The sequence below is a fragment of the Lampetra planeri genome, chromosome 7, assembly GCF_965212315.1.
Source record: "Lampetra planeri chromosome 7, kcLamPlan1.2.h2, whole genome shotgun sequence".
Taxonomy (NCBI): Eukaryota; Metazoa; Chordata; class Hyperoartia; order Petromyzontiformes; family Petromyzontidae; genus Lampetra; species Lampetra planeri.
Window position 1 is genome coordinate 6,910,440 of NC_136113.1, and position 27,672 is coordinate 6,938,111.

The 27,672-nt window shown below is 43.1% G+C and overlaps 1 protein-coding gene across 4 annotated transcripts in view; it reads left to right on the forward strand.

Annotated features, from left to right (window-relative positions):
* Nucleotides 1-27,672, forward strand: part of LOC144719877 (disheveled-associated activator of morphogenesis 2-like) — a 110,330-nt gene that overhangs the window by 11,810 nt on the left and 70,848 nt on the right. For 3 of the 4 annotated variants that reach the window (XM_078596155.1, XM_078596151.1, XM_078596153.1), the window contains exon 2: nt 14,750-14,989. In XM_078596155.1, coding sequence (XP_078452281.1) covers nt 14,795-14,989 — 195 coding nt within the window. In that variant the 5' untranslated portion in view covers nt 14,750-14,794. Of the gene's footprint in view, nt 1-5,643; nt 5,752-14,749; nt 14,990-27,672 lie in introns of all 4 variants that reach the window. The other variant, XM_078596152.1, reaches the window with a different exon arrangement.

Sequence of the window (27,672 nt, forward strand, 5' to 3'; positions counted from 1 at the left end):
CCTCCTTGCCTCTCTCCGCTCTGAAAAACATATACATACGAGTAGAGATTATATTTGTCTGGCTACGCCCCTACAGAGACAGTCGTTGGGGGTTAGGGGGTTTGAGATGGTGGGGGAGATATTTGAGTGTGGGGTAATGTGTGCTCTGTTGGATCCTGGGGGTGGTTATGAATTTTGTAAGTGGAGATGGTGAAGAAAAAAATTCCCACCATGACATAGAATGACCCATGGAACACATTAATCCAGGGCTGTCCGTGTTCCGGAGGGGATTCAGTACCACATCAATAATGATGATGTCTGGCCGCATGGCCCCCAGTGCCATAAAATGGGACAGTGTGTGCCGTATCATTGCATAAGGCTGCTCATTCTGTGCAACACAAGCATTTCTAAGTGTTTGAAAAATGCGTTCAGCATTCCACCATGGTAACACACTTGACAGCAAAATATACAATATTAGATTTGACTTTTTCTGGGTCTTTCGATGTAAAGTGATTTTCCTTGTGAATATAGTATCGTGCGCCATAATCCGATTTTCTTGGTATGAATGAATTGCACAGCCATAAACCAAAAGGTACACACGCACAGAGCATTGGTATTCAGCTTGTCATCTGTCTTTTCTCAAACAATGTATTGTGTTTACATTTTTTTAACGTTAGATAAAAAAAAGATATAAAAATCCTTGTGGGACCATGGGCGTTGCCAATTAAAATATATGCTGCCTGGAGTCTTGGCAAAAACCGAACAATATGAAACATGGTACTCATCACAGGAGGTGATTGTGAAACGAGGCTGAGAGCTTCTGGGCAGGAAATTGCATTGTATCGGTATCAGTCATCGGCACATACACAAGCGCTCACGCCATTGCGAGAGTGAATTACCGTTGGGGTCACATGTTTGCTGGGGAGATTTGAATATATTGCACAAATCTGTACAGTGATTATCAAGGGACAGTCGCTTTTCTGCTGCCACGTACGTAAAGGGTAATATCGACGCTAAAGTAATGTTGAAGAGAGTGGGGGGCATTGCACACGCCGACAGGAAGTCCCGGTGCCTCCGGGAAATACGCATTGCCCGTGTGAGCACACAGGGGCCACCAGTGAGATCATGGCTTACGCAAAGGAAAAGGGTGCGGATGGTACGTTGTGTTTCGGGGGTCAGTAGGTGAGAACGTTTGGCAGGACTGAAAGCACTGCTATTGCTTGCGGTTACATTGATAGCATGATACCTGCAAAAGCTACAGACGTTGATGGTAATCGTTTTTTTTAAATATTTACATGAAAGAGAAATTCAATGTCACGTGTTTTCTTCTCAGCGACATCGTTAATTAGTAAAAACAAATCAGTTTTGAGTGGGATGTTGCTGATGATCTTTTGACTATTTCTTTATCAATATTTTTTATGTAGGAGGAAATTCGAGTGTCTAGAGAAAACTCAAGAAATTGAAGAAAGCACATTCAAACTGCAATACCAAGGGGCTAGCAAAAACTTGCTGTATTGTATATGCCTGAGTTCAATCCACATGCATGTTCAAGTAACACATACACAGGTGAGCCTCTCATCATCAGCCACAATCTATCTCCTGCTAGACGAATCTCCAAAGCCTTCTCTCGCAGTCTTGCGATGAAATGATCTATCTAGCCCCATGCACAGGGACCATTCTCGTCACTTCATCTCTGCGGCAGTCATCCTCTTGGGCGTATTTCCTCCATTGTAATACGCTGTTGTACCAATCGCTACACCGAGGTGCCCCTTAAATACAATGGAATGCTCCCTTTGAAATTAGTAATAGCAGCTGCGGTATATAACACCTCACACGCGTTGATCAATACACCAAGAGAGTTCCACATTTATAGGGGTTATTTACTTTAGCAAAATCTTTACGGTATCCATTGCCAGTGCACCTCTCAAAGAACCAAACTCATGGCCAAGCTGCTCCAACAACGCCAAGCCAGGAGCATTCCAACTTACAATCAACAACCTTTGAGATCCTATTCATTCACAGGCATGTCAGCTTGGTAGTTTATGTGTCTTCTGAGAGTAAAGAACTTTTAAAAAATGTGTTCGGGTAAACAGCATCATGACTCTCCACGCTAAAAAAAGAATAACTTTGGCCCCACGTTGAATCGTAAATCTTCTAAATATGTTTACATTTCGGATACCACTTATCTGTGCAATGACAGTGATACATGTCTTGTTAAAATATTATAGGCAGTTCTTACGTTTGATCATGTTGAGCCAGTGCTCTATTGTCCTGTGCAGTATACTTCTGCACAACTTGTAATGAATTCCCCTGTGGATATAATTAGCACCGGCTGAGTTCCTTGCACCTGTGAGGCTATGCGTGGCATGCACAGGGCGTGTGGTGGGCGTCCTGCATCGAAGGTATCACGTGTTGAATGTCACATGACGACCGTGGCTTGTTGTCCCCATGCTTATGCATGTTTGTGTGAGTGTACCAGTGCAACGTCGATATTGTATCTCCACGGGTATGCGTGTCCGCGTGTGTGCTGCGATATGAAGCCGGAGACACGAGTTTGATTCCCGTCTCACGGCCAACACCAGTGACGATTATCTGAACCGGTCCTGGGCCTCCCCTAGGTCGACACAGCCTTAAATGAGTACCTGGTGCGATGTGTAAACATCACCACTGGAAAGACAAAGGCGGCCCGGCGTGGTTCTGGCCACAAACCCCCTCGTGTGCCGTACCGGCCTTCATAGGTGCTACTCGCTAACAGCACTTGCCCCATCAGTCTGTTAAGGCTACACGGGGAATCTTTGTCTTTGTGCAGATTGTATATTTTAGTTTACAATTGTTGGGCGGTTGGCCAGTAATCAAATTAGCCAGAATCTGCTCGGACATGTCACATCTCGGAAGCTAAGCAGGTTGAGCCTGGGATAGCATTTGCATCAGCTACAACCGTTCATATAACAGGTGCTGTGGGCTTCTGCAATGCTTCATTATCAGAAGATGGCAGTGCAGTAAAATCCATTGATGTACGTTATTATGCTCAGACGTTTATTTGCCCTGCTTTCACCAACCCTAACCGACCACCCAGCATGATGAAAGTATGCTCAAATAACCCTCACGATCTGTACGATGTGAGTGGGGGGGGTCATCCAGCAGTGGATTGAAGAAAGGGCAGTACATTTTGTAAGCAATGTACGTTTGAGAATATGTACGTGAGTGTGTGAGTTCGTGCCTTTGAGTGTGCATACCGATGTGGGCACGTGATGGTCTAACTTTGACCGGGTATAAATATAGAGATGATCGTTGGGCGATGGGAGAGAGTATACATTACCGTATTGACCACAACTTACCTTTGCGTCTCTGGTACTGTGATTCATATATTTTGTTCATATGTTATGGTCTTGTTTGAATTAACACTGATAGGTTAATGTATGTTGGTAACACAGCCTGTAATCATTCTTTAGACTCAAAGGGAGATTTGGGGATTATTTTAACAAATGTCTGCTGTAAGAAAAATCATTCCAGAGAGTTTGGTCCAAAAATATGCTTCTGTTTTCATGACAAGTGTCATGATGAAAATTTGGAGGTGATTGTTTGAAACATGTATTTGAGGAATACGAAAAATGGTATTCTACTACAAAATATAAATGTGTCTTTAACAGTTTATAAATAGCCATGTTAGCCTCAGATGGATAGTTCCACATTTAAGGCAACCTCGGTAAAAAACGTCTAAATCATCCGAATAGTACATTTTGTGTATCATTTTGAAGTTAATCGATTTAGAAAATAAGGCTCATTTGTGGAATAATTTAATGGTTTAACACAAAAGCAAAACTGATGAATATTACATCATGGGGCCTTCTTATCTGAGTACGTCTGACATGGTATTTTATGAACATTTATCCCTTATCCAGAAAGACGGACATTTCTTTCTTAATTGCAGGCCTAATTGGTTAGCATCCGTTGCCTATTTAAAAAGCCACATCGTTGTTTTACTGATAATCACCAACATTTAAAAAATGTACGAAATGTGCATCCAAAGCTGTGCAACTGTCTAAAGATTTCCATCTATAAATATTACAGATACATTATTATCAAACTACCATACTTGGTATGATGGCAGAAAAACCATGGTATAACATCTTAAGAAAATATGGTATTGAAACTGATCCTTAACTTTTTAGAAAACAGGAACATCAAGACATAAAATAGACCATTTTGCAAAGCCCTCAAACCGCATGAAATGCAATCAGCAAGCAGTGAAGTGAACCAAAGTGTTTACCACTGTTTACAAAGTGTGTTCATATCCTTGCCCAGAGAGCTATTGCACATTAGTCAGGCCAGATAGCAGAAGGCCCCAAGGGAGCTTGGGAGGCATTATCCTAGCAGACTGCCTCATCTCTCTCCTCACTTTCGTTCTTACTTCCTCTTCCCCAGGGCCCTCTCTTTCCTCTCCTCCCTCTCTCTTTCACTGTCTCTCCTTCTCTAGGTCTGTCGAGTCTGTACATTCTCTCAGTTTCCCTTCCTGCATTACACAGTGTCTCTGGCAAGCTAAACTGAAATGTTGGTGCCGTGTACTTTTTTTCGAAAAAAGAAGAATGTGTTTCCACTTACCACGTCTGTGGAGAGCTGAGGGGCCATGTCAGGATCTTGGGAGCAGAACCTGCGCTGTGCTCACTCCTGGGCCTGCTAAGGACACGCTTCTCAACCCATTTACTGGACCGCATGTGGCAACAATCTGGGATAATTGTATAAAAAGACTTTAGCAGAAAGCTGTATTCTTATTGAAGGATGCGGTTCACAGTGCTCATATTTCTCAAAGAAAAAGGCAGAGCAACAGTGGCAGTTACGCTCATTTTTTTTACATATATTGATGTTTTGGTTTATGAGACCTAATAGGCTTTGCACTTGATTAAAGTGCACACTGACCTGAACGTACAAATATCGCGGAAGAAACACTCTACCCAAGCTCCTATTAACCGAATGCTTCATCACAATGCATTCATTAACACATTTATTGTGAGTATTTTCCACACACACATTTGCTTTTCATCATTGTTGGGTTTTTTTTTAAGTTTGTCGGACTGTTTGTGCTGACATGGCGGCAAAGGGACAAGGTATTTTCGAACGGTCATCTTCTCTCACAGGGGGAACGGGGCCATATAAAAAAAAACCAGGCTGTTCTAAAACTTCCTGTAAAAGCTTCTGCCCACACGAAATGCAATCAGCATGAAGTGAGGTGAACCGCAGCATTTGTCATTGCCGACGAGGTGGCTGTAAACAGGGGAGGGATGATAGGGAGGTGAGGGGTGGGTTTGTTTGGGCCTTCCTTCATTGAAGATCTTACCAATTGGTGATTCACTTCATTTATATCCCTGTCTTTTGAGCGCTGTCTAAAGATGATTTTTTTCTTCTTTCACTTTTGTTATTCGGCTATAGTGCTGGCATAGTGCTACAGTCCACTGGGTGCCTCATTAACCCAATATCTGATTCTACTGATGTGTCACGTCTGTAAACCAAGGTCCATAATGGTGTCACTTTGCCTGGCAGTGTATTGGAGGCTGTAAGACAGCAGCGTCGTCAAAAAACATAGCAAAATCTGGAATGCACGGCATGCAGTGCCCTGCTTCAGCTGCTTTTTAAAAATAACACCAATTATGTGCATTCCCATGTCAGATTTCTCAACGGATTCAAAATTTCAGGCGACACGGGATTGGTGGCTAAATGCAGCAGAAGGTGGCAGTGGCTGAGGCTCTCCAGTGCGTGTGAACTACAGAGAGCTCGGTAGGTAGTGGGCCCTGCGGGCTCGAATAGTCCTCGGGCTGTCACAAAATGTGGATTCTCTGAATCCCACACCACAGCAGTTAAGCCAGAGCATTCTCACCTTTTGTTATCCTGCAATTGAAATGTGACCTTTTACACTCATGGGTTACTATAGTCAGTAATATACAGTGTAGAGTAATGAGAATAATAAATATTACCCCTTTGTCAATCTACTGCTGGATGAAGGCTTCCTGACACTGTGCCGATCTTAGGGACTGTTTGGCTTTGTGCGGGTTGATGAATAGTTGGGATATCGGTGGCTGAAAATCAAACTCAGGTTGCTGGATTCACAGCTAGCTGCAAGAACCAGTGCAACATCACTCCATATTAATTATTCCAGAATGTATGTGTTTTATAAGGTGTTTATTGATGTATTGTACATAATGAACATCGATTATTTCTTAATAGCTTTCTGCCAGTGTAACCTCTGATATAGACAGCATGCAGGATAGCATTTCACGAACTTTGCCAAAGTCAGTGCCGGTTATGGCGTGTTTGCCTTGGCAATGTTTAGTCTCACTTGCTTACTTTGGTAAGTGTTGGTGTTACCGTCTCAGCTCTTTCTGTTAAATTAAATATTGTGATAGTGTTATGGCCACACGGTAAACAAGGATGTCCACATCAAAACAAGTGCTGGCACGTGTAATCACTTTGCGTAATTTGTACCTCATTCATTAAGTGGTCTGTCCATTGACAGGTCTGAGGCACGATTTGTACCTAAGAGTCCCAAGTAAATATAGCTTTGTTGAATATAGAATCCATCGGACGTAAATTTTACATTCATGCTTTATAAACCACATCATCGTCAGAAATGTGGGGGAATTTTATGTCACGGCAGGATACAGTATTGTGCATTTAGACACAAACACATTCACACATGCACAAGGTATACAGCATACAAGGTTAAAAGACTGGAAAACATTACCAATGGAACACAGAACTATTTGTGGATGTACAAAATGTGTTTAGAACCATTACCATTCGTGGAAATGTTTGTTCATAAATTGTCTGTGACACTGCACACATACTTTACGAATGATAATCTGCAAACAATTAAGCAATCCAGTGCTCAGCAGCCGATCCATTACTCTTGAAATACAAGTGGCTGAGCAGTATATCTCGTGCATAGATAATATCCATCCTAGTGTGTTTTTTTTTGTTATTGTTGCACTCAACACGACGTCGGTCAACACGTGCAGCACCTTTAGCGCAATCTTCACCTGCTTCGGGAGGATCGCCGGTCCCAGGTTGAATTCCTCATGCCCCATGAACGGGAGTCGAGCATTGCCCCCCCTGAGCTTCTCAGCGCCCATCTGTTTTCCGTCACAGAGATCAAGTCACACGTGTTTCGTATCATGGTGGCGGGTTGCCTCCTCATCGGTTCGGCCAGAAAAAGCTAGACACGGTGTTTATTTGGTAAAAGGTTAAGATGAAATGCCTGCTGGATTCCAGTAAAACAATAGCGCTTTTTCTGGCACTACCCGCTCTGAGGTCGCAAGTTCTCCGCTTGTACTCCGCGCCGTCCAAGTGACGCCTTGGCTAGCGAGCCGTGGCATGTGTGGCCAAGATGAAGTGGTGGACAGCGGTCTTCAATGATCCCTACTTCTCTTTTGTTTTGGAAGCAGCGAGCGCTGCCAGGCAAAGCCAGCAGCAACAGCCAGAGCTTTGAGGATGCAAATCTGTGTAATGGACGCAGCTGCCCCCACAGTAGGCCTGTGTTGCGGTCACATGGAGCTTTACATGGCTACTATTCATGAGAACAATGCCTGCAGGACACTTGGCACACTTGTTAACTCTTTGCGTCTACTTGTGCGTATATTCCTTCTTCTCTTGTGCCTTAAAAAAGCACATGAATCCTGGCACTCTTGTAGCAGAAACCACCAGGGGTTTATTATTTATTTATATTCAATTGAAGGTTCCAACCAAGGCCAAGTAGCTCGGCTTAGTCACGTGCTTGAGAGCATCACTGATGCTCTATTGTGCACGGACATAGGTGCAGCAGTGTCACACTCGTTGTTCGGCCAGATTTGCCCTGGCGAGAGCAGTGTCTGTTAAATTCGTCTTATGATGAATAGGAAATTGCTTTGCAGCAATTTTGTGGGCCAGATCGTATTTTGAGGCGTGTGCAAATTTTGACGCCTTTGGAAGTGTTCGCGTGGCGACGGCGCTGTTTTATTTAACTTTTCACTGCAATGTACCGTTACTAATTCTGCGTGTGTTTTTTGTAATCGGCACTTTCATGTCTGGATGGAACAGCTTTCTTGCGTATAAAGATTACCAACATTCGGCTGAAGACTAATAAAAGTCACGTAAAATTTTCACAGCGTGTCTTTTTAAAGTGCCTCGGGTTAGATCAGTCCCGTTGTGCTCGAGTGGGCCTCCGTACCGGTTGCATGCTCCGAATGGCCCCAGATCCCACTGCCAATATTTGTGTTGTCCGTGCGATTGATGCTGTGGTGCTTGATATGCGTCCGTGTGACCACAAAGGCAGTGCACCCTGTGCCTGAAATAACTTAACGCTTGCCCCTGGATCTTGTCAGACATGGCCCATATGTCATTGTTATTTATGCCGCTGCAGGCTTCTGCGCCAGAAGACCTTTAGAGCCATCTGCTCGCAGCTCGTGCTGGCCTTGCAAAATACGACTCTGAATCCAAACATTGGGCAACCTTTGGGAGAAGCGAGATGGTTGGAACGCACGTTCCAAAGTGCATATTTTTCTCATTAAAACCGAAACGCTTGATAACCATCATTGTAGCGTGAGATCGCGATCGTTGAAGATGTAAAACATGTCCCTTTTTAATTGCTGCATGGGCAATGTATAAAAACTCAGCCTAGAGCCCAGAATTGCTTCATTTGATTTCTTTAAAGTAAAAAAAAATCTCCTTGTTAACATACATTACAAGTAACACATTTGGACAACTAAAATGTGCAATGAGGATAAATCACTGCGTTGGCAGTGGTGCACAAACACAAAGAACAAAAACTCAACACATGCGTCAAAAACACTGCCCCAAAGAGGAAAAAAAGTATGTGAAGTGGCGACATCACAGGCAATGGCCCTTCGTCGTAGCAGAGAGATGATCTTTCTCTTTCGGCATTGTCACTGAGAAACGTGTTATTACAATTTTTGTCAAGCTGCGCCCGGAGAGCAATGCACGCTCTGCTGTAATTTATCCGGATTTGCCGACAAGCATTATCAACTGCAACCGCCTTGCGGAGACATGTGCGTGATCGTGTGCATACAAGCAGCTTGCCGGGGCAGCGGCACTTTCCCTTTAATCAGAAATGCGCTGAACCAGGGTCTGTGCCGCGCGTCACGCAATGGCTACACAAGGCAGGGCCGATAGCTCTACATTCCACATGAAAGGAGAGTTTCACCCAAGACCTGTGCACTCTTGAATGTAATGGATTCGAAGGATGTGCGTCCGTTAATCGGCTGGTGTCACTCGAGCGTAGTTGAGGATCTTTCGGATTGCGTCTTAACAAGACACTGGAGGATTTCAGAGATGGTTTGTTGCAGACACATTTATTTGCCAAGTTTGAAGGAATACCAACTTAAATGAGCTGTTGGGGGCGATTGAAGCATTAAATATGAAGGAAGTCAGGGTGAGGGAAAGGATTTGAAAGGATCCCTTTCAGACATGCTATGTCACATCTTTAGCTGCCGATCCCAGTGAAATATTTATGGGGAAGAACATTTTCAATATTCTGCCTCTTGTGGTGATCTCGCAAACTTTCATGTCCCAGCTACAATGTAATATTGCACACACGCTTATTATGTTGAACAGGGCCCCAAAGTTTAGATGGAGTGGTATTGCCACGAACATATGGCAGCCCAGAAGCATTTGTTCACGAACATGACTGTTGATGAGCTCCAGAAGGTCAAAACAGGCCCAGTGTTTGCTTGTTTAAATAAATGTTGATGGACAATATTGATCTGGAAAGCCAATAGGCTGATAGCCTAAACAAATCTCTGTTGTATGTGAAGGCCCAGAACACAGTTCTATATTTATCTTTCACTCAAAATACGATATTAGAGAAGATTTGCAAGTTATGACAGAATTACATGAACCAACTCTGACTCATATGTAATTATACTTAACAACATTGTCTTGGCCTGTAAACAGCACAAATATGATGTGCCGGAAATAATTTCAGATGTTCCTAAACAACAATGTGTTAGTTAAACTGCAACCTCATACATTATAAATTGTGGGGCTTAATCCCAGGAGTTGATTTTACCTGGTTCTTTGAAACTCCCCACTTTTGTCTTACTTGGTTCAAAATACAATTTAATGATTGCATGCAGTTGTTGTCAGTACGACAAACCCTTTTATTTCCTTAGCGTGTTGAGAAGTTACTTGACGTGTTTTCTGGTTGCACCACACTTGTGGTGCGGCACGCCATCCAAAGTTTCACTCCACATGCTAAGGTCCCATTCCTGAAGAAGCTATCTGGCACGTGAAGTGAAATGCAAAACATCACGCCGAACAACACGCGGTACGACCCGATAACTCCCTGGAGAGATATGCAACCCAACCTACGCAGCAGCAGTGTGTTAAAACGACCATGCCTTGGCTTCCCCCCCCCCCAAACACTTGCAACCAAGAACATTATATCTCATCTAATTGCTGCTGCTTGGGTTGTGGGATGATTTTTTTCCCTTCAGTTTTATCCCCCAAGGGGACATATTAAACCTCGCTGGATGCCTGTGGTGTGTGGGGGAGACCACCGCACTAGAAACGCCGCACCGCGGTCGCCGGGTTAGATGGCCGCTCGTCACGCACGTGTCCACAAATAAGAGCCCAACTGATTTTTACCGCCCTTGTGTCAAATTTCCAAGTCCTGAAATTGCAAGCGCACATGGGGCCCACCCAGCCTCTTGTGAAGTGTTTCTGCGGTAGCCGAGCTCATTCGGCGCACTAGCAGGCCTCCCTCACGTGAACTGGAGATGCGATGGTAATTGGACAATATCTGGTTAACGGTGGCGTAACTATGCATCATCGATTTAGCATTGCTTCTTAACGCTCCTATTATACGTATCAAGGTGCGTGCGCAAGAAGGAATGGTTTCTTTAATTCATTTAACGATCTGCGAATATAACATTTTAGTCCTATGGAATGAACAAAACTGTACAAACAAACAGAAAGAAGAAAGTACAAGCGAGACAGAAAATAATTAAATCTTAAATTAATGACATCCCTAAATCGTGGAAGTTCATGCATTTGCTAAGAGGTGGGAGTTGATGGCTTCACTGCCCCGCTGGCTACACAGATTTGTTTTATTTCTGCATAAACTTTGTATCCATAAATTATACAATGGCCGATGTAGTGGCCACTATTGTCATCATTGGACATGTGCACGGTCTTATATAAATATAAGATTACAGCTGTTTAAACCGAGTACTTAAAGTGGGTTTGCTTAGCTGGTTGAAGTTTGCTGGCCGTCTAAGAGTTAAAAAAAATAATTTTATATTATTTCGTAGATGCAGTTGAATCCATTCATTTAAAATTGTAGCGCCACACTTCACATTACTTGGTCTGACAAAATCTTTATTTTTGGGACAATGGATATTGCTTGCATGTGGCCTTTTACTTACACATTTCAGCGTATCGCTCGTTTCATTTGATCTTTATAAGTAAATAAATAACATTTAAACGGTATTGCCTTTCATCCACGTGCGTACAGTTCGTGCACTTACGTTAAACCACGCACGTGGTGCTGATTTTTTTTTCTCCTGCCGCGCACCTGATGGCTATGGCCTAAATTGCACAGTGCACCCTTCTGTTTCAACTTTCTTCCACAGTCCCCCCCCCCTCCTTGTCCGTTGTGCACCTGCAATGGCCCAATGCAGGATTTGAAAACTGGGACAACTCCACCAGCCTGCATCGACCTAGAATTTGCCCGCCTACTCTCCACCCTCTGTCCTCTGCTACCCTGGTGTCTTCCTCTGTTGAGGAAAAAAGAAAGACTCGTGGAATTGATCGTTTTGACTCGTGAATGGGTCGTAATGTCTTTGTACCCCACATACCCAACATAGTTGGCATCTTGCCCCTTCCGCTGTGTCTCCCTGAAAAGGCTAAGCTGGTGTCGTCTTTTGCCAACTCGCCAGCAAAAAAATATTAATCGGCCCTTATTTCCTCAATTTTTATACCCTGCATGTTAGCAAGTCATTATCTGCGAATTCCGTGACAGTGGTTGCCTTTGAACCCATCGAAAACTACGGTGGTTGCAGATTTTTGTGGTCGCACAAGGAAACGGAACACGTTTGTAGGCGTTTTTGTCCATGGAAACAATTCTAGTTATTTCCATCATCACTCGTTTCAAGGCCACGAGGGCCGCTTGAGCCGCGGACACCTGCTGCTGTCAGGCCATTACATACTCATGTCATCCTGTATTACTGTATTCGTATACATACTTCATAGACTGCCATCTTCATCTTACCATACGCCCGCTTAACACTGCCACTGGTCTTTTCATTTGTCTGCCTTTGTCAAGCCGCCGCTGGATAAAGACCTCCCCATACAGTGTCAGTCTTGGGGTATTTTTCACCATACTTCACCATGTTGCTCAATCCGGGTTTGGATATCACTCGCCACTGATGCCATGGCTGGGAAATGAACCCAGGTCACCGAGTTCATCGTGCAATGCGCTAACCACTACACCCACCACTCCACCTGCTTTTCATTTATCAATGTTGAAATTACATTAGAATATCAAAAAGTAAAACTGCTGTGTGTCTAACAGCAAAAGTTGTGTTGTTTAGTGAATCCCATGAATATAATTGGCACCTCAAACTCTTCCTGACAAAATGTTTGATGGATTCTTCACTACACTCTCAACAGTTTCAACTTGAATACTTAGATTCTTAAACTACTGAAAACATTGTAAACATTCTAACTTGTGGGCTACATTTACAATTGTACTTCTGTTTAACACGTAGGTTTTCGCGACCAATATTATTCATAATATTATGAATTCTACTTCTGCTGCATTGCAACCAGACAAATATACTTATTTCTCCATCTGATGAGCTTGATTTAAAAAAAGTTCAAATGAATACATGAGAAAAAATAGAAAAGTAAAACTCAACATGTTGCGCTTAAAAGTGTGGTATGTTTCGTTGACTGACGCCACCAGAGAGAGAGATTTTCATTCCGTGACGGTTCGTTTTGGAGGATCTGTCAGAGATAACACGCGCAGGAATGACTTGGTAGCCCTGTGTGTGCCTTCGCCGGCAATGGATGTCTATTAGAAACACGTGGCCTATTTCAACGCTGTTGAGGTGAGAGTGGACAACACACGCTCGCGCAGTGTGTGGTATCACCCTACCTACTGTGTGTACTAGGATGGAGTCGCCAGCAAGCGTTTCAGGAATGTCACTCATTAGACAGCCGTTTCACACAAGCGCACCGTTGTTTTTGCTCACGTGGTTGTAATGTGCTGGGTATAAAGCCCTCTCCCGTCGGTTCGCCTAACCGTCGCGCCGGTGTTAGCAACTGAGTTAAGGCAGCAGATCCACAGCAGCCCTGTGATGCGGGAAGGTGTTATGTCTATTTTTTTTTATTTGACGAGGAAATGTAAAATTATTATTGACTGCAATCGTGTATAGTATGCATTGTACTTGGGGGAGTTTTGTAACCTGCTTGATAAATAACAAATGCATGGACATTGTAAAGTAATGGGTTATGAAGGAATACCTGGATTTATTGTGTCAAGTTTTTACTTGCAACCAGCTATTCCACAAATTATCCATCCTGACAGTCAAAATGTCAGTATAATTCGAGTAATACGTTAAGATTTTTGTCGTGGAAACATGCATAAGAATGTTAATATGAGTGGCATCATCACAGTTAGCTCCCACATGATTGTAAACAGTTTTAAAACAGATCTACCACGTTAAAAAAAACTCAACACATTGGCTGTTCTTTACAGCAGATACATTTATCACTCTGCTATAAAAAAAAAACACAGTCATTAAAATATGCTTTCTTTTTCAGGCAGTTTTATTGATGACTCTGTTAAGTTAGCGCTATTTGTGCTTGAGCACCACTGCCAATGCGGTACCACAAAAACAAATCACATTTCTTTTGATTCTTTAAATCGTGTTCACAGAATTGATACGGTTTACAGCGCTCTCCTTGTGATGACTGCCAATGGCGATGTCAGTGTCTCTCCCGGCTTGGTTGCGGCAAGACGGAGCGTGTTGTGGGCATTACACACTCACCTCCCTGTGCTTGTTTCTCTTGGCTCTGTGTAACGCTGGGCGAGGGAGCTGAGTTAATCTGCTGCTCACCTGTGTGTGTTGTCACCGAAACAGAAAAACCTGAAAAAATCCCCACGGGGTCTGCATGTGTGCACAATCAATGTCTCGAGAAACAAATGTGCAGCTCCAGTAAGACCTAGATACTTTCAAGAGCATTCATATGCAAGCGAATTGTAGGACAGAAAAACAACAATAAAAGCAAGCATTTCACATTGTTAGGCCCCAGACGCGAATCAGAGCCGACGTCTGACTCACTTATTATTTTTCTGAAGCGCAATTTATAATTCCTATTTATGTTTTAAAAAAAGCGAGGCTGATAAATAAAGCTTCAGTAAACCAAAGTAATTGCTTCAAAAGTATTGCGCACATAATATGCTGCTTTCAAAACAACAGACTTTTTATTTTCTATATAAAGCAGTGCTTTTGTTTTACAGATCTCATTGATTACAAGTCAAGGCCTTTTTATCATAAATATATCATGTTTATATTTAGTATAACAAAAAATATATCCAATTTCCTCTTCCTGTGCGGAAGTTTACATTTTTTGCTACTCCTGTGATTCACAGACACTCTTTTATTTGTGTCACGGGTAAGGACTTGTTTTTTTTGTTAGGCACTTAAATACCCTCGCCCCCTTCGTGCTCCCGCTCAATGTTTACCCCTCCGTCTCTCCCCCTCCTTCTCTTCCACAGGGGTGGCATGAATGGTAGGACATAGAGCTCTACCAAGTACAGGCCATGGCACCACGCAAGCGAGCACGGGGGCTGTGGTGTCTGCTGTGCTGCTTCGACGGGTGCCAGAGGGACGAGCCCCCACAGATCACACATGGCCTCACGCTGCACCGTGACCACGTCTCCTCCATCCATGCCTTGGAGGCCCCCATGCCCATGCCTTCTCAGGAGGAGCTGGACATGCGTTTCTCCGAGCTTGTGGTGAGCCCATCGATCGGTCCTCCTCTCTGTCCTTGACTTCAGTCGTGCACAGAAACAAAAGTGATTTCCCTTCTTAAATGAGCATTGATAGTGGTGCTCATCTATGGCGGTGGGAAGTCTATCCATAGGACAGCCACTGTTGACCTCCCCACAAACTGGTACTATTTTTTTATCAACCCCCCCCCCCACCAGAGAGATGATGGGTTGAGTCAATGCCAAAACAAGATTTGAAAACTCGCAGCTTTCCAGTTGCGAGCCACGCACTCGACTGTTGCCTATGTACAGCCCATTTGTCAATCTGCTGCTGGATGAAATATTGAGGTGCCGTGATGTTGCCGGAGGTAAATGATGTTGTTATTATTATTATCGTCGTGTAAATGGCACATCATTATATTTGATCAGTAATTTTATCTTTCAAATGAATAAGTACGTACGAGAATAAAAACCTCATCTTCAGCCTGCACGATTATCCGGTAAAATACGAGGACACGCCCTTGTTAACGTTTTTTTTACACTGCCAAAATGACATCGCTGAACTGAGCGCATAATATGTAGCCTGCAGAACTCATTCTATACACTTGTTAAACCTGTATCAAATGTGAAAACCGTACCGACAACAGGAGCAATTTCCAGAGGTACAATGTACGCACTGGTGAATTGCAAATAAGGTTTCGCTTTCCGAAAGAACGATTCCCCAAGGAGAAAATCCGAGCATTTTCCGCATACCTATAATCCCCCGACAGTCACTTTGGAGGATTGAGAGCAGACTGGTGGAATTGTTTCCCTTTACGCAATGTTTTTTTTGGAGTGGTGGTACTTATGTATGGATTACCTCCCATCGCTTCAGGACAGTCACCAGAATCCGATATAAATAAAGAACTAGTTTACATCTTTTGGTGTCTTTGTGCGCTGCCCAGTAATGTTGAGCATGTTGATTTCATTTTAAAAAACGGAATATATAAAGTGGCATTGATGTAAAGTAAAAAATATATACATTTTATAATGCGAATTCGCAGCCAGTTCTGCTGAATCCCACTTCTGGCTTGCAGTAAAGCATCACTTTTCTGCAAATGTCGCCGACGCAGGAAACGATTTCCCCCCTCAACTGCGAGCATTCTGCTCCACAGAGCTCCGCCGCATGATTACGACACACGGACTCATTGTTTGTAGGGGGGCGGGGGGCACGGTGGGAGCAGGGAGGGAGGTCGATCTCATTCTCGCCATGCTCACCTCCCAGGAGGCTCATAACGGGCGCTCGTGCGCGCGTGTGGGAACCCCGGCTACAGGGAGGGGACTACGGGGAGGGGACGTGTGAGAAAGGCACAGCAGGCGAGAGCGGGTGACCCCACGGAACCCACGGTTCCGTGCGCGCACACGGGGAGGGATCACTCGCAGAGTCCATAAAACGGTCGCACACTGTCCTACTTGGCCCATCTTCAGTTCTTGCTTCTATCTGCCGTGACTCTGCCAGTTCTGTGCTTGCTGAGGTCATGGCTGTTCGCAATAGGTAATATCTCCAGGCCGTGTGTCTTTGAACGCCACACACGGTGAATGTAAACTAAACCAATAAAGTTTTTGATTAAAAGCAAAACCGTCCCCATAAATAATTTTCCTATATTGTTTTTTTTTCTCGCAGTGTTAAGACACTGAGGATTTATGGTGGGATTTCATGGCAATTTTGGAGAGCGGGTGCATTGCCTTCATATATGTTTTTACTCAAGGGAGACTCATGTAGATTGCAATCAGAATAAGATAAAGGGAGTGACTGGGGGAAGAGGGGAAATGACTCCCTGTGAGTGTGTGTGTCTGGCTCTGTGTGTTTGGAGCGGTCGTGTAGTGGTTAGCGCGCTGCACTACGAACCTGGCACCCGGGTTCGATTCCCGCTCACAGCAAACACCAGTGACGATTATCTGAACCGGTCCTGGGCCTCCCCTAGGTCGACTCAGCCTCAAATGAGTACCTGGTGCGGTGTGTAAACATTGCCGCTAGGGAGACAAAGGCGGTCGGGCGTGGTGCTGGCCACCCACCCCCTCGTGTACCGTTCCGGCCTTCATAGGTGCTCGCTAACAGCACTTGCCCCTACAGTCTGTTAAGGCTATACGGGGGATCTTTGTCTCTGTCTTTGTTTGAGTGAAGGGCTGTTTCATTTACCAGGTTTGACCTTCATTTCAAAAGGTCCACCCAGGGGAAAGGTGGCCTAAATCGGTGATCTCTGAGGGCTTAACCAGTGTGTTGCCTGGAAACAGAACTGCATTGCTATTGTTGTTGTGTTCATGTGCATGCGATGGGCCAGTTTTATTCACGACTGAAAATTACAATTTCGTTAGTTATCTCTGTGAATTCAATTGAGCAATCCAGCCATACTGCATCTGATACTTGTAAGGGGTGGAGTGATGGTTGTAGTCATTATTACACTGCACTGTGAACCCGCAATCCTGAGTTTGATTCCCAGTTATGGCTCATGTCAGCTGTGAGTGATATCTAAATCAGTCTTGGCACCCCCATTTACGATCAAACTATCACCAGAGTGAGGAGGTATGGTCAAAAAAACTCCACGACGAATACAGCGTGGGGAAGGATGAATCCAACAGTGGATTTATAGAGGGGTGTAAATGTTCATTATTAATTGTGGAGAATGTTTGTTATAAATTGAATTCTATTGTTGTTCATTAGTCGAGGATCTCCAACATATTTATAGAGATGAAATCACGTTAATCAGTGGTATAGCCCTACAGGCAAGTCATGTGACAACGCCAACAACAAAAAAATCAAGAGATTTTTTAAAAGAATGTGTAATAAAAGTTATTTGTATAAGTGCAACTCATGATGACAAATTTGAGCGCATCAACCTTTTTATGAAATAAATTCAGCTCTTCAACTACAGCAACGAGTCATTAACAGTCTGAAACTCATGACCATTTAGATGTGTTCGGACACTCAGAGGGGAGATGGCAGGGGTGCGAGAGTGCGAATGGACAGTTTTGCATACAGCTCAATCTAAAATCCAGCATATTACAGTCTATAAACTTTCCCACTTCGCCTCATCGAATCAAGCGCGACGGTGGGGAGTTTTGGACCGATGGTGAATATAATCTTCCTTGCTACAGTCGTGAACATCGCGCTTCTTAAAGGGCTGCAGTTGTCCCAATTTATTGTGACGTGTGTTCATAATTTCCAGCAGCCCCGCTTATGTATTATTCTGTAAGTGGCTGCTTCTGGTAAGTTTTCAGCAAAAACAGCGTGTTATTTTTCAGGTAAAACTCCTACGCATGCACACAAGTTTAGAACATTCTATAGTAGTAGATTTACAATGAACACATTTAAATAACTTAACATTTGGAGAACGGGTTTAAAAAAAAAACACAAGACTCCAATCGTGTTTTTAAAACTTCACAGCGTATTGGGAAGAATGGTGGCGCAGTGCTAAACACACAACGAACCCGGTCACCTGAGTTCGATGCCCAGCCATGGTTAACATCAGCAGTGAGTAATATCTGAACCAGTCCCAGGCCCCACCCCTTCATCAACCTCCAACTGACCAGCATAGCGAAGTACGGCCAAACAGACCGATATGGCGTGGGAAGGCCTTCACACAGCAGTGGATTGACAAAGGGCTGTAAATTATTATATTCGAGGGTAGAATGCATCAGGTGACATGAAATGTAACCAAAGGATAACAATGGTTATATTTTATATGGAGACCATTTAAAAGTTGTGGGCACGGAGTCAAATAAAACAACTGGCATTGCTGGCAACGAGTATTGCGGGTGTGAGGAAAGAGAACTAGGCCCAGCACCTTGGCTGGAGAGCAGTGGAAGAAGGCCACATGTGTCGACTGACGCACAAGAAATTATTGTATGCGGAAAGGGAAGCTATTGTCGTTTTGCAAAGCACAGCTGTGAGCTGGGCAGGGAAATGACTCAGAGGCACGCTCGGGTCGAGCGGTCTGATTTTAACTCCGTTGTTTCTAAGCCTTTGTGTTCTCACGTGTATGAATCTCTGCGGCCTGATCGAGCTTGTATGCCCTGTATCTGCTCATCGTAATCATCGTCACCATCAGTCACGATTAATCCACTGCTAGATGCAACCATCCCAAAGGCCATTGCCATTTGTCACGGTTCTGCAGCGTAGCAATCCATCTGGCTCCTGTGCACAGGCTGATTTCATCGGCACCATCTCAATGGTGGACATTCTCTCAGGGTTGTTAGCCTTAACCCCCACCAGCCTTCTTGCTTTCTCACAACTTGCCGTGCCCAAGTCCACTTACTATTCTTAGCTTTTCTTCAATGTCTGTACGTGATAATATTCAGCTCATATTTACCTCCTTTGTTATTTGGATTTTGCTTATTTTAGGAATACAGGTCTTAATTACCATGGAAATGTTACGTGTTGAATTTTCCTGGTACAGCAAAGTTAAATAATGGGCCAAGTATTCTCAAATCCCCCCACCTTTGTCCACCCTCGGAGTATAAATGGGCACACTGTATTGAGTCGATTGCCAGATCGTGTGTGGTTGGGTAAAGTGTGGGTACTCCTACCTCTTCCAGGACTTCTGACAGGTGAGGAAGAATATGCCAAGCACCCTCTAGTCGAACTCTCTTGAGCTGACTCTGGTGAAGCCCCTTCCAATAACAATGGCGTGAACAAGCAAACGCAGGGTAGCACCTTTACCCATTTGCTTTAGCTTAATCTGTTTTCTTACCCTGGCAACTGGGTATGAAATGTCTTCTGAAAGGAAAGAATAGACTACAATATAGGTCCACTCGTACAACATTCTCTGATGCAGCACATGTGCAGGCTGCATTTAATTGGAATGCAGCTATATAGCCACTGAAATGAAGGTCAAATCCATTGTTCTTTGTACACCCAGCCATACTTTTCATTAATTGAAGACACAAGGGAACCCATTTGCCCTTAAAATGCTGCATCTTATGCTCAGTCGTATTTTAGAAATGGACAACCTAAGTCTCGGTTGTACACATCCTTCAAAGTGGTATAGGTTACAGTCTCCCGTTGGATTCATGATATATTGTTTCAAAATTGTCAATGCATGAAATTGGGAAGGCAATTGGAAGCCGTATTTTACACGGTCTTATGGAAGGATGTCAGAATAATAGGAGGTGAATGGGTTTGGCTCGCACTTTATCTTACCAAACCACCCAGGATTGTCTAAACTGATCTGCTATAAATATTTCAATGTTGCAATTTTGAATTATTGCTGCTTTTATCGTTATTGTGACCAGAGTGAGAAATGTGACATGAAATGCATAAAAAATTATTATTATGTCAATCCTGCTCATAAAGTATGTACAAAAATAACAAAGTTTGAAATGCTGTCCGTCACAAAAAAAAACATTCTATGTACCAGTTACGTGGAAAACACAGCGGAAATGTAAAGACATAGAACGAAACATTATTTTGAATAATGGCAGCTTTCAATCACACACCAGTGGCTTAAGATAAGGCAATTATTTTGATTTAAGTCTTGTAGCAGATGGATGATGGTGGTGTCTAAAAGAGAGTCGCATTCATCATCCAATGCTGGCCTTCCTGTAGATGAGAGTGACAGAATGACGAGTGATGGACTCATCCTCGGACCCTAAGAATTCGCCAGTACACCCTTGCATGTGTAGCACAGCCTGGGAACTTTCGCAATAGCTCAGCCCCAGAGTGAAATAATTTTTCTGAGGATCAGTGCCACTGGACTTTCACCTGCAATAGCATAAAAAATATTCCCAAAGCCATTAAAATGTTCACACTTCCTGTGCAGGTGCTCGTACAAAATCTTGCAGAAAAAAAAGTTTTCTTCAAAATGTTAAGTATGCGCACACTTAATGTGTAAAATATTTTGAAGTCTTTCGTGCATACTGGTTGAACGTTAGTGTTTAACAATAACAGTTTACAAGCTACTGCTGGATGAAAGCCTCCCGACCCAATGTGGATCGAGCATGGTGGTTGTTTGTCCATACTTGATCAAAATAGTGAGTGTGAGTTGGTGAAGGAAGGAGTGTCCAGACCTGGTTCACGTATTATTTACTAGTGATGATGTTAGCAGTGGTAAGAAATCTAACTCGGGTCGCCGGGTTCAGAGTGCGGTGTGCTAACCTTTGCACAACCGCTCCCCCAATAGTGTTTATGTAAATCGTACATTTCAGACAAAAATACATTTTAACACATCTCATTATCATTCGTAATTTTACACATAATTACACTTCAAATAAACAGCAACATTAATTTCGTTACTTTAAAATATATTATTGTTATTATTTGTATTTTAAGAACACAATCTTAACACTTTGCGGTCATACTGTTTTACTTAGGTACACATTGGCGAGACTAGAACAAAAGGCCTGTTATATTCTGACATTCCGAAGTGAAGCAATTTAATCTGGCATTGCAGTGGGGAGAGAGCGGGAAAGGGAGAGGGAGAACATTAAAAACAGTGGATTAATTGGGGGCCTTTTGCTTGAGGTGGTTAGGAAGTGCTTGCCGTACTGTATCTGGGATTTTGTATATCCTCGGTGAATGTGTACAGGGCACGTCTTATTTGGAAACAACAAGGAGGTGTGCATGCTCATTTGTAAAAATATAATGCATTCCATAAGCAGAGGTCAGGTATGTATTTTTTTAATGGGATCTGCAATTGGAAAGTGGCATTAATGTTACAGATTGCATGGTGTCTCTCGCCATGCTAATGGTCATGAGTTATGGAAAAGATAATGTATGTCCTCTCTTGCCAGTAATCCCACAATATTTTATGATGGCGTCAGAAGATGCTTGACCATGTGCCTCAAATTGGTCACAGATTGAGAATGCAATGCTATGTATAAACTATTTTCAATTCCCTCTCCTCTTCAAACAAAAGTATGGCCTATTTGAGTGCTAGTGTGTTTCTTTATTCCTCAATACACAAGTACTTATTTCTCCCGTATACTTTGGGAATTTTCTGCCACAGCACTATAATGACCTTATACCCACGTCACTGATCTTTACCATGAGTAACCAGGTAAAGTTGCAGAAAAAAACCCAATAACATTCGCCAATAACACATTCACATGCTCATAAGCGCACTCACCATTGTCAGCGTTATTATGTTAATCCTGTGGCCATGAATCATTCGGTCAGGGTGGCATTTTACTTTGTTTGCACCTGGCGTTTTTGTGCAGGGACTAGCACAGTGCAAGGAAGTCAGATTTGAATGCCCCATTTGACTTGGAAACAAAACATTGGGAGTCAGGAAAATAGTAAAACCCATTGCAGGTGGTGGCCTACCTGTTATTCTGTCATTCTGAGGGTTCATTATTATTTTTTTGCCTGGAACATGGGTTGCAGTCAACTGTCCAATTGTGATACCTGACTAAAAAAAACATTTGTTTTGAACCACGTAAATGTTGGATATAGACTGTGTTTCTTTCAATCAGCGTTTCAATAATTATACACAATATCCTAATTTTCGTCAATCAATCCGCTGCTGGATGGTGAGCCCTTGCCATCTCTTGTGGTTCTGCGATGTAAAAATCCATCTTAGCACTTGCACGTGACTTATTGGGAATGGGACGCAAGCGTAGGATTGATCACCCTGTCGCTGGCCGCCTTTGGGGACGGTGTATAGTGTGAAAGGCCGAAATACCCTAGGAACCAAAGGTACACTACTGACGATGCGCTCCCCAAATTTCACCAGGCTCACTGTTCATGAACTCTTGGAAGTGCTTGCACAAAGGATAGTAACATCTCATCCTGTGTTCTTGGAATCCCACATTGGATGGCCCTCTCAAACTCGCACCATTATACACAAGTTCAAATTCTGGTAGGAAGTTGACTCAACCAATAATTATCCTTTTGAGAGTTTATAAAAAGAGTATACACGTTGTAGAAAATTAACTATAAACTATACTACCAAACTATTGTTTATTTTACCAGGTAAGGCCCACTGAGCTACGTAGCTCTTTTTTAGAAGTAACCTGCCCACAAATGATAGCTTAACAAAGTGGCTTATCATGTGGAAATTTATAGCAGTCAAATACTCTAAACACATGTTTCTAAATGTGGAGGGGAAAACCGGAGGACCTAAAGAAAAATCCACGGGACCACGGCGAGAACATTTGAACTCCAAATATACAGGCCTCAGGGTCAGGATCGAACACATGGCCTCCTGTTTTCCAAGCAAAGTAATTAATATCTCGCCACTGTGGCGCCCTTAACATCGGTTAACCCTACGGAAAGACTGCTAAGGTGGAATTCTCGGCATTGGCTAAAGAAGATGAGCAATCACATACCTGCATTTCCCATAAATATGCTAAATTCCTCTTGATATGCAAATTCTTTTGTCAAGGCGCCCTTCCCCCCCCCCCTTCCAACCCAGCTTATATACATGCTCCAAGCACGTGTGCTGTTTCATTCAGACGCTGTCGCCTCGACAGACCTGGTTTCACCTGAGGACGGCTGCTTGCGTTGTGGCCGAAACGTCGTGAGAATTATTTTATTATGTTTTATTTTTATTATTTTATTACTTCCCTTCTACGTGACTTTTACCGAAAGAACCAAGAAGAAGATGAGCAACGCCTCGTTCTTGTTTCCATGGAGATCATATGTTGTTTTGTAATAGCAATGATGGCATTGGGCGTATTGCAGCTTTACATCTTTATTGCTGACATACAGCACTTACACAAGGCAGCTTTGTGTTGCTTTAGGAGGCCACGCTTTTTATTGTATGCAGGTAATATATCGGCGATGACACCTGCACACAATGGGCCTTCTTCAGAATAGCGTGATGACATGCACTTTAACTTCTTCCAGCGGTCAGATGGAGCCACTTTATCGTGGTGTGCTCTCAGAACGTTATCAGGGCTATTAGGCCAGGGGTTCAAAGTGTTGAACCTTAGACCTCAAGAGAACTCTTCCCTACGCAGTCGCCCCCTATTTTCTTATCTCTAAAGGCAGATTACCCAGGAAGCCAGGATTATTCTCCTCCCACCCTTCAACAAAAACCATAGACTCCTTTTCTTGTCTTGTTCTTCAATATTTTCTTGCCTTCTGTATACCTCCTTTGGGTTTTTTTAAATTATATTTTTGGGAACTTTTTTGTCTTTTTTCCACGTAGTTTAAAATCATCCTTATCTGTTTCAGGTGTGGGTTTTAGTGCTGTTACATGATCGTTGATGCTTTAAACAGTTTTGATTTCTGATACCCACCTTTGCATGGCCTGAATACACGTGTGGGAAAGAAACATCTACAGGCACATGAATGTGTTGACACACATGGGCTCCATCCAGTAAAATTTGCAAGCATGCAGAGACATGCGAGTGGGTTTCTGCCTGGATCAGGAGAAAGCCATCGATTGTATTTTGGTCATTTTCCATTTGCTGGCCATTAGCGGTAACTGGCACCATGCACCCAGACCAAACAGCATTCACTACTTTGCTTTTTGCGGTAACATTTCCTGACGTTCATGCCTAATATGGTGTTACATCGTGTTTGAAAATGTACGTATTTATATATTTTTTCCACTCCTAAGAGTGTCTTGAATTTCAAGAGTATTTAGTTTAGACAAGTAATTTCTCGTTGATTTGTATTCTGACAAAATATGTAAAGTTTTATGAATTTGATGTTTTTGGTGCAACTGGATTGTTAAATGCGTCTGCCACTGGACCAGGTGTTAAAAAAGCATGCTGTCTACTGGAAAATGGATTGTAAAGAACCTGCAACGTCATTGACAAGTGTAATCCACAGCATTCCAGTTGTCAACATTTTAATACGCGTGCAGTATGATCATGAGATAAAGGTGCAGCCCTGCAATCGCTTTGTCTGGCCACAACTGCTGAAGAGGCTTCACTCCAGGAGCTTCCACTCTAGAGGCCCTCTATACCCTCCTAGAGAGCCCCTCCAAAGGATGTGTTGGCCTCCTCTTCCTTGCTCATAAAATAATACAATATCAATAATGCAAAGGATAGAATTTTGTCTCCTGTTCAAATGAACTCTTCAATCAAAGAGCTGTTTATACATGTGCTATATATGCATCATATTTTTTAAAATAAATATTGTATCCATTTTAGCTTCGTTCTAACTGGAGACTTTACAACACGTGTTTAATGTAAAAATGTCTCTTGAACTTTAATATGAATGTTTGTTTCCCATAACAAATCTAACCAAGTTTCAAATATGTTTGCTCTTTTGGTTATGACAATTTTTTCCTGGCGCACCAAACTGACAAAGAAACCTTTGAATAACGAAGGTGGCTTGGGCAGCATACCACAGCTTGGTAAAATGAAACTCCTGTTTTTTTTATCCAGGAAAATGAACAAAGAAAAAAGAGAGAGTTGGGGGCGGGCCTAAAAATTGAGGTTTTGGGGGTTGTTTAAAATAGCATGGCGCTCTTTCGCATGCAGTAATATCTTGAGCCACATATCCAAAGCTTTGGTTGTGATGTAAAGAAAGATTAGTTTTCCACATTGTATTAATTAGGTGCTGTGCTTTTTGCAGCATTATGTGCAGTACCTGCGCACTGCTGCTGTGGGTTAGTCAGACAAGCACCAACTTTATTCATTAACACACCTCAGCAAACATCACCTGCAACGAACCGACATAATTTTTTTTACAGCAGACTTCCCAAAGCAGAGGAAAAATACGACGTTATGTTTTTGCTTGAATGAAAATCTGCAGAGGCACAATGTGTACTGTATGTACGTTTGGGTGTATGACATTTTGTTAAAAGACGATAATGCGTCTGGTTTTTCTTGAAGCCCCCAGGTGAGATGACGTGTGGTGAGGCCCAAAGGTCGATCTGGGCTCGGGTTTCATGCCCACTGGCAGAGCCTGGGTAATGAATTGCCCCGTGTTCCGAGTGCTCAGGCACATCCTGCTGCTCTGTCCATAATTGACTTCATCTCACCGCGCTCCATCTTTATTTTTTGACGTTACCTCTGTTACCCTCGTCACACGAAGGTGCCACGGATTAATTTGTCTTTCGGCCTCCTTAAAGGGTCCACGGAAGGTTTCACGTCAACCTTTGAAGTACAAAAAACAAGCTCATCGATCTTTACTAAATTGTTTTAAGAGAGATGGAAATATTCGCAGCAATATTAATAATCCACAGCCCGTTATCAATCCACTGCTGAGTCAGAGCCTCCACATGTCTTGTGGGTTTTGGGGGATGTTTGACCAAGCTTGCTGGCCAGTGCGAGGTCGGTGAAGGAGGTGGCGCAAGATACCGGTGCAGATGTCACTCTCAGCACTCATTTTAACTATGGCCGGGAATAAATCTAAACACAGTGTGCTAACCACTGTGCCACCACTCAAACCCGTATGAAAGAACAAAAATTATAATGTGGAGCGATTTTTCAAGTCGTTATTGCCGCTTCAAATACAATGACAGTCAATTATAACGTGCGCATTATGCATCTCAGGGTTTTGCTGCAAGTATTTTATTGTTAATATTAATTTAAGATAGTCACTTTTTATCTGAATACACAATTAGTATTTTTTTTACACGTACATTTTCGTTCCTGTGATTGAATACAGGAGAACTCCTCTTCTTATCCATGACCTTATTATCCTTGACCCTATTATTCACGACTTCTACTATTATCCACGGAAGCTTTCGCGTTTGGCAAAACTACCCTTCGTCGCGGCCATAACCTTCCTCTTACCCATGATTATTCTTGGTGTTTCCCCCACATATAAAGCGGAGTAAATTCGCGGTTGACCGCGTTGAATGATATGATCTGCGATATTGGTCCCTGACATCGCCGTGGATAAAGAGGACTTTCAATAACACTGTACTCTGTGATATTACACAGCATTTTTCGATTTAAAGCTTTCGTGACTGCAGGGATTCATCTTTTTGGTTCTTTCGGTAAAGTCACGTAGAAGGGAAGTAATAAAATAATAAAAATAAAACAATAAAATAATTCTCACGACGTTTCGGCCACAACGCAAGCAGCCGTCCTCAGGTGAAGACCAGTTCTACGTGACTTTACCGAAAGAACCAAGAAGATTACACAGCATTTGAAGGGGGACGGTTTCTAAAACTGCTAAAGTGTTATTTGAGGTTACGTGCACAGGCAGTTGGACTTGGGTCCGCTCGGGAGTCCCTGTGGCTTTTCGGAGCGAGAGCGTGAAACACAATTCCAGGATGCCTATGGAGGCTCGGCGAGGTTTGGCCGTGAGCCAGCACGTGTGCATGTGCGCGTGCATCAGCCGAACCCGCAGATCACCCACGAATCATGGCGATCATCGTCACAAACTCAAGAACGAGGAAACGGCAGGAGGTGTGATGAAAATACCCCCCCCCCCAACAAAATGGAACTTTTAAACACATCAGTGTGTCAATTATTTTTTGTCTTTTTGCTCGTGGAGTTGTGGAAAAAGGTTTATTCTATTGCGTTTCATGTTACATGTTATAGTTACACGCAGTGCGCTGCAGTGTGTGTGTGTTGCGCGTGTGTGCTTTTTATGCTTGTATATGCCGCTTTTCTTCATTTATTGCACACCCCTCGCATTACTCTCGCTGTGTTTAGGAATACACTTTGATGCCGGTGCGGCGTGAGTGGTGAGTGCTGTGCTTTACATGGGCGCTGTGAATGCAGGCCAATTGCAGTAGGAATGTAGGTGGTCCTTTTGTGCTCCTGTACACAGTGAGTGTTTTGTAGCATCTCCACATACGATGCACAATAGCACCATTTGC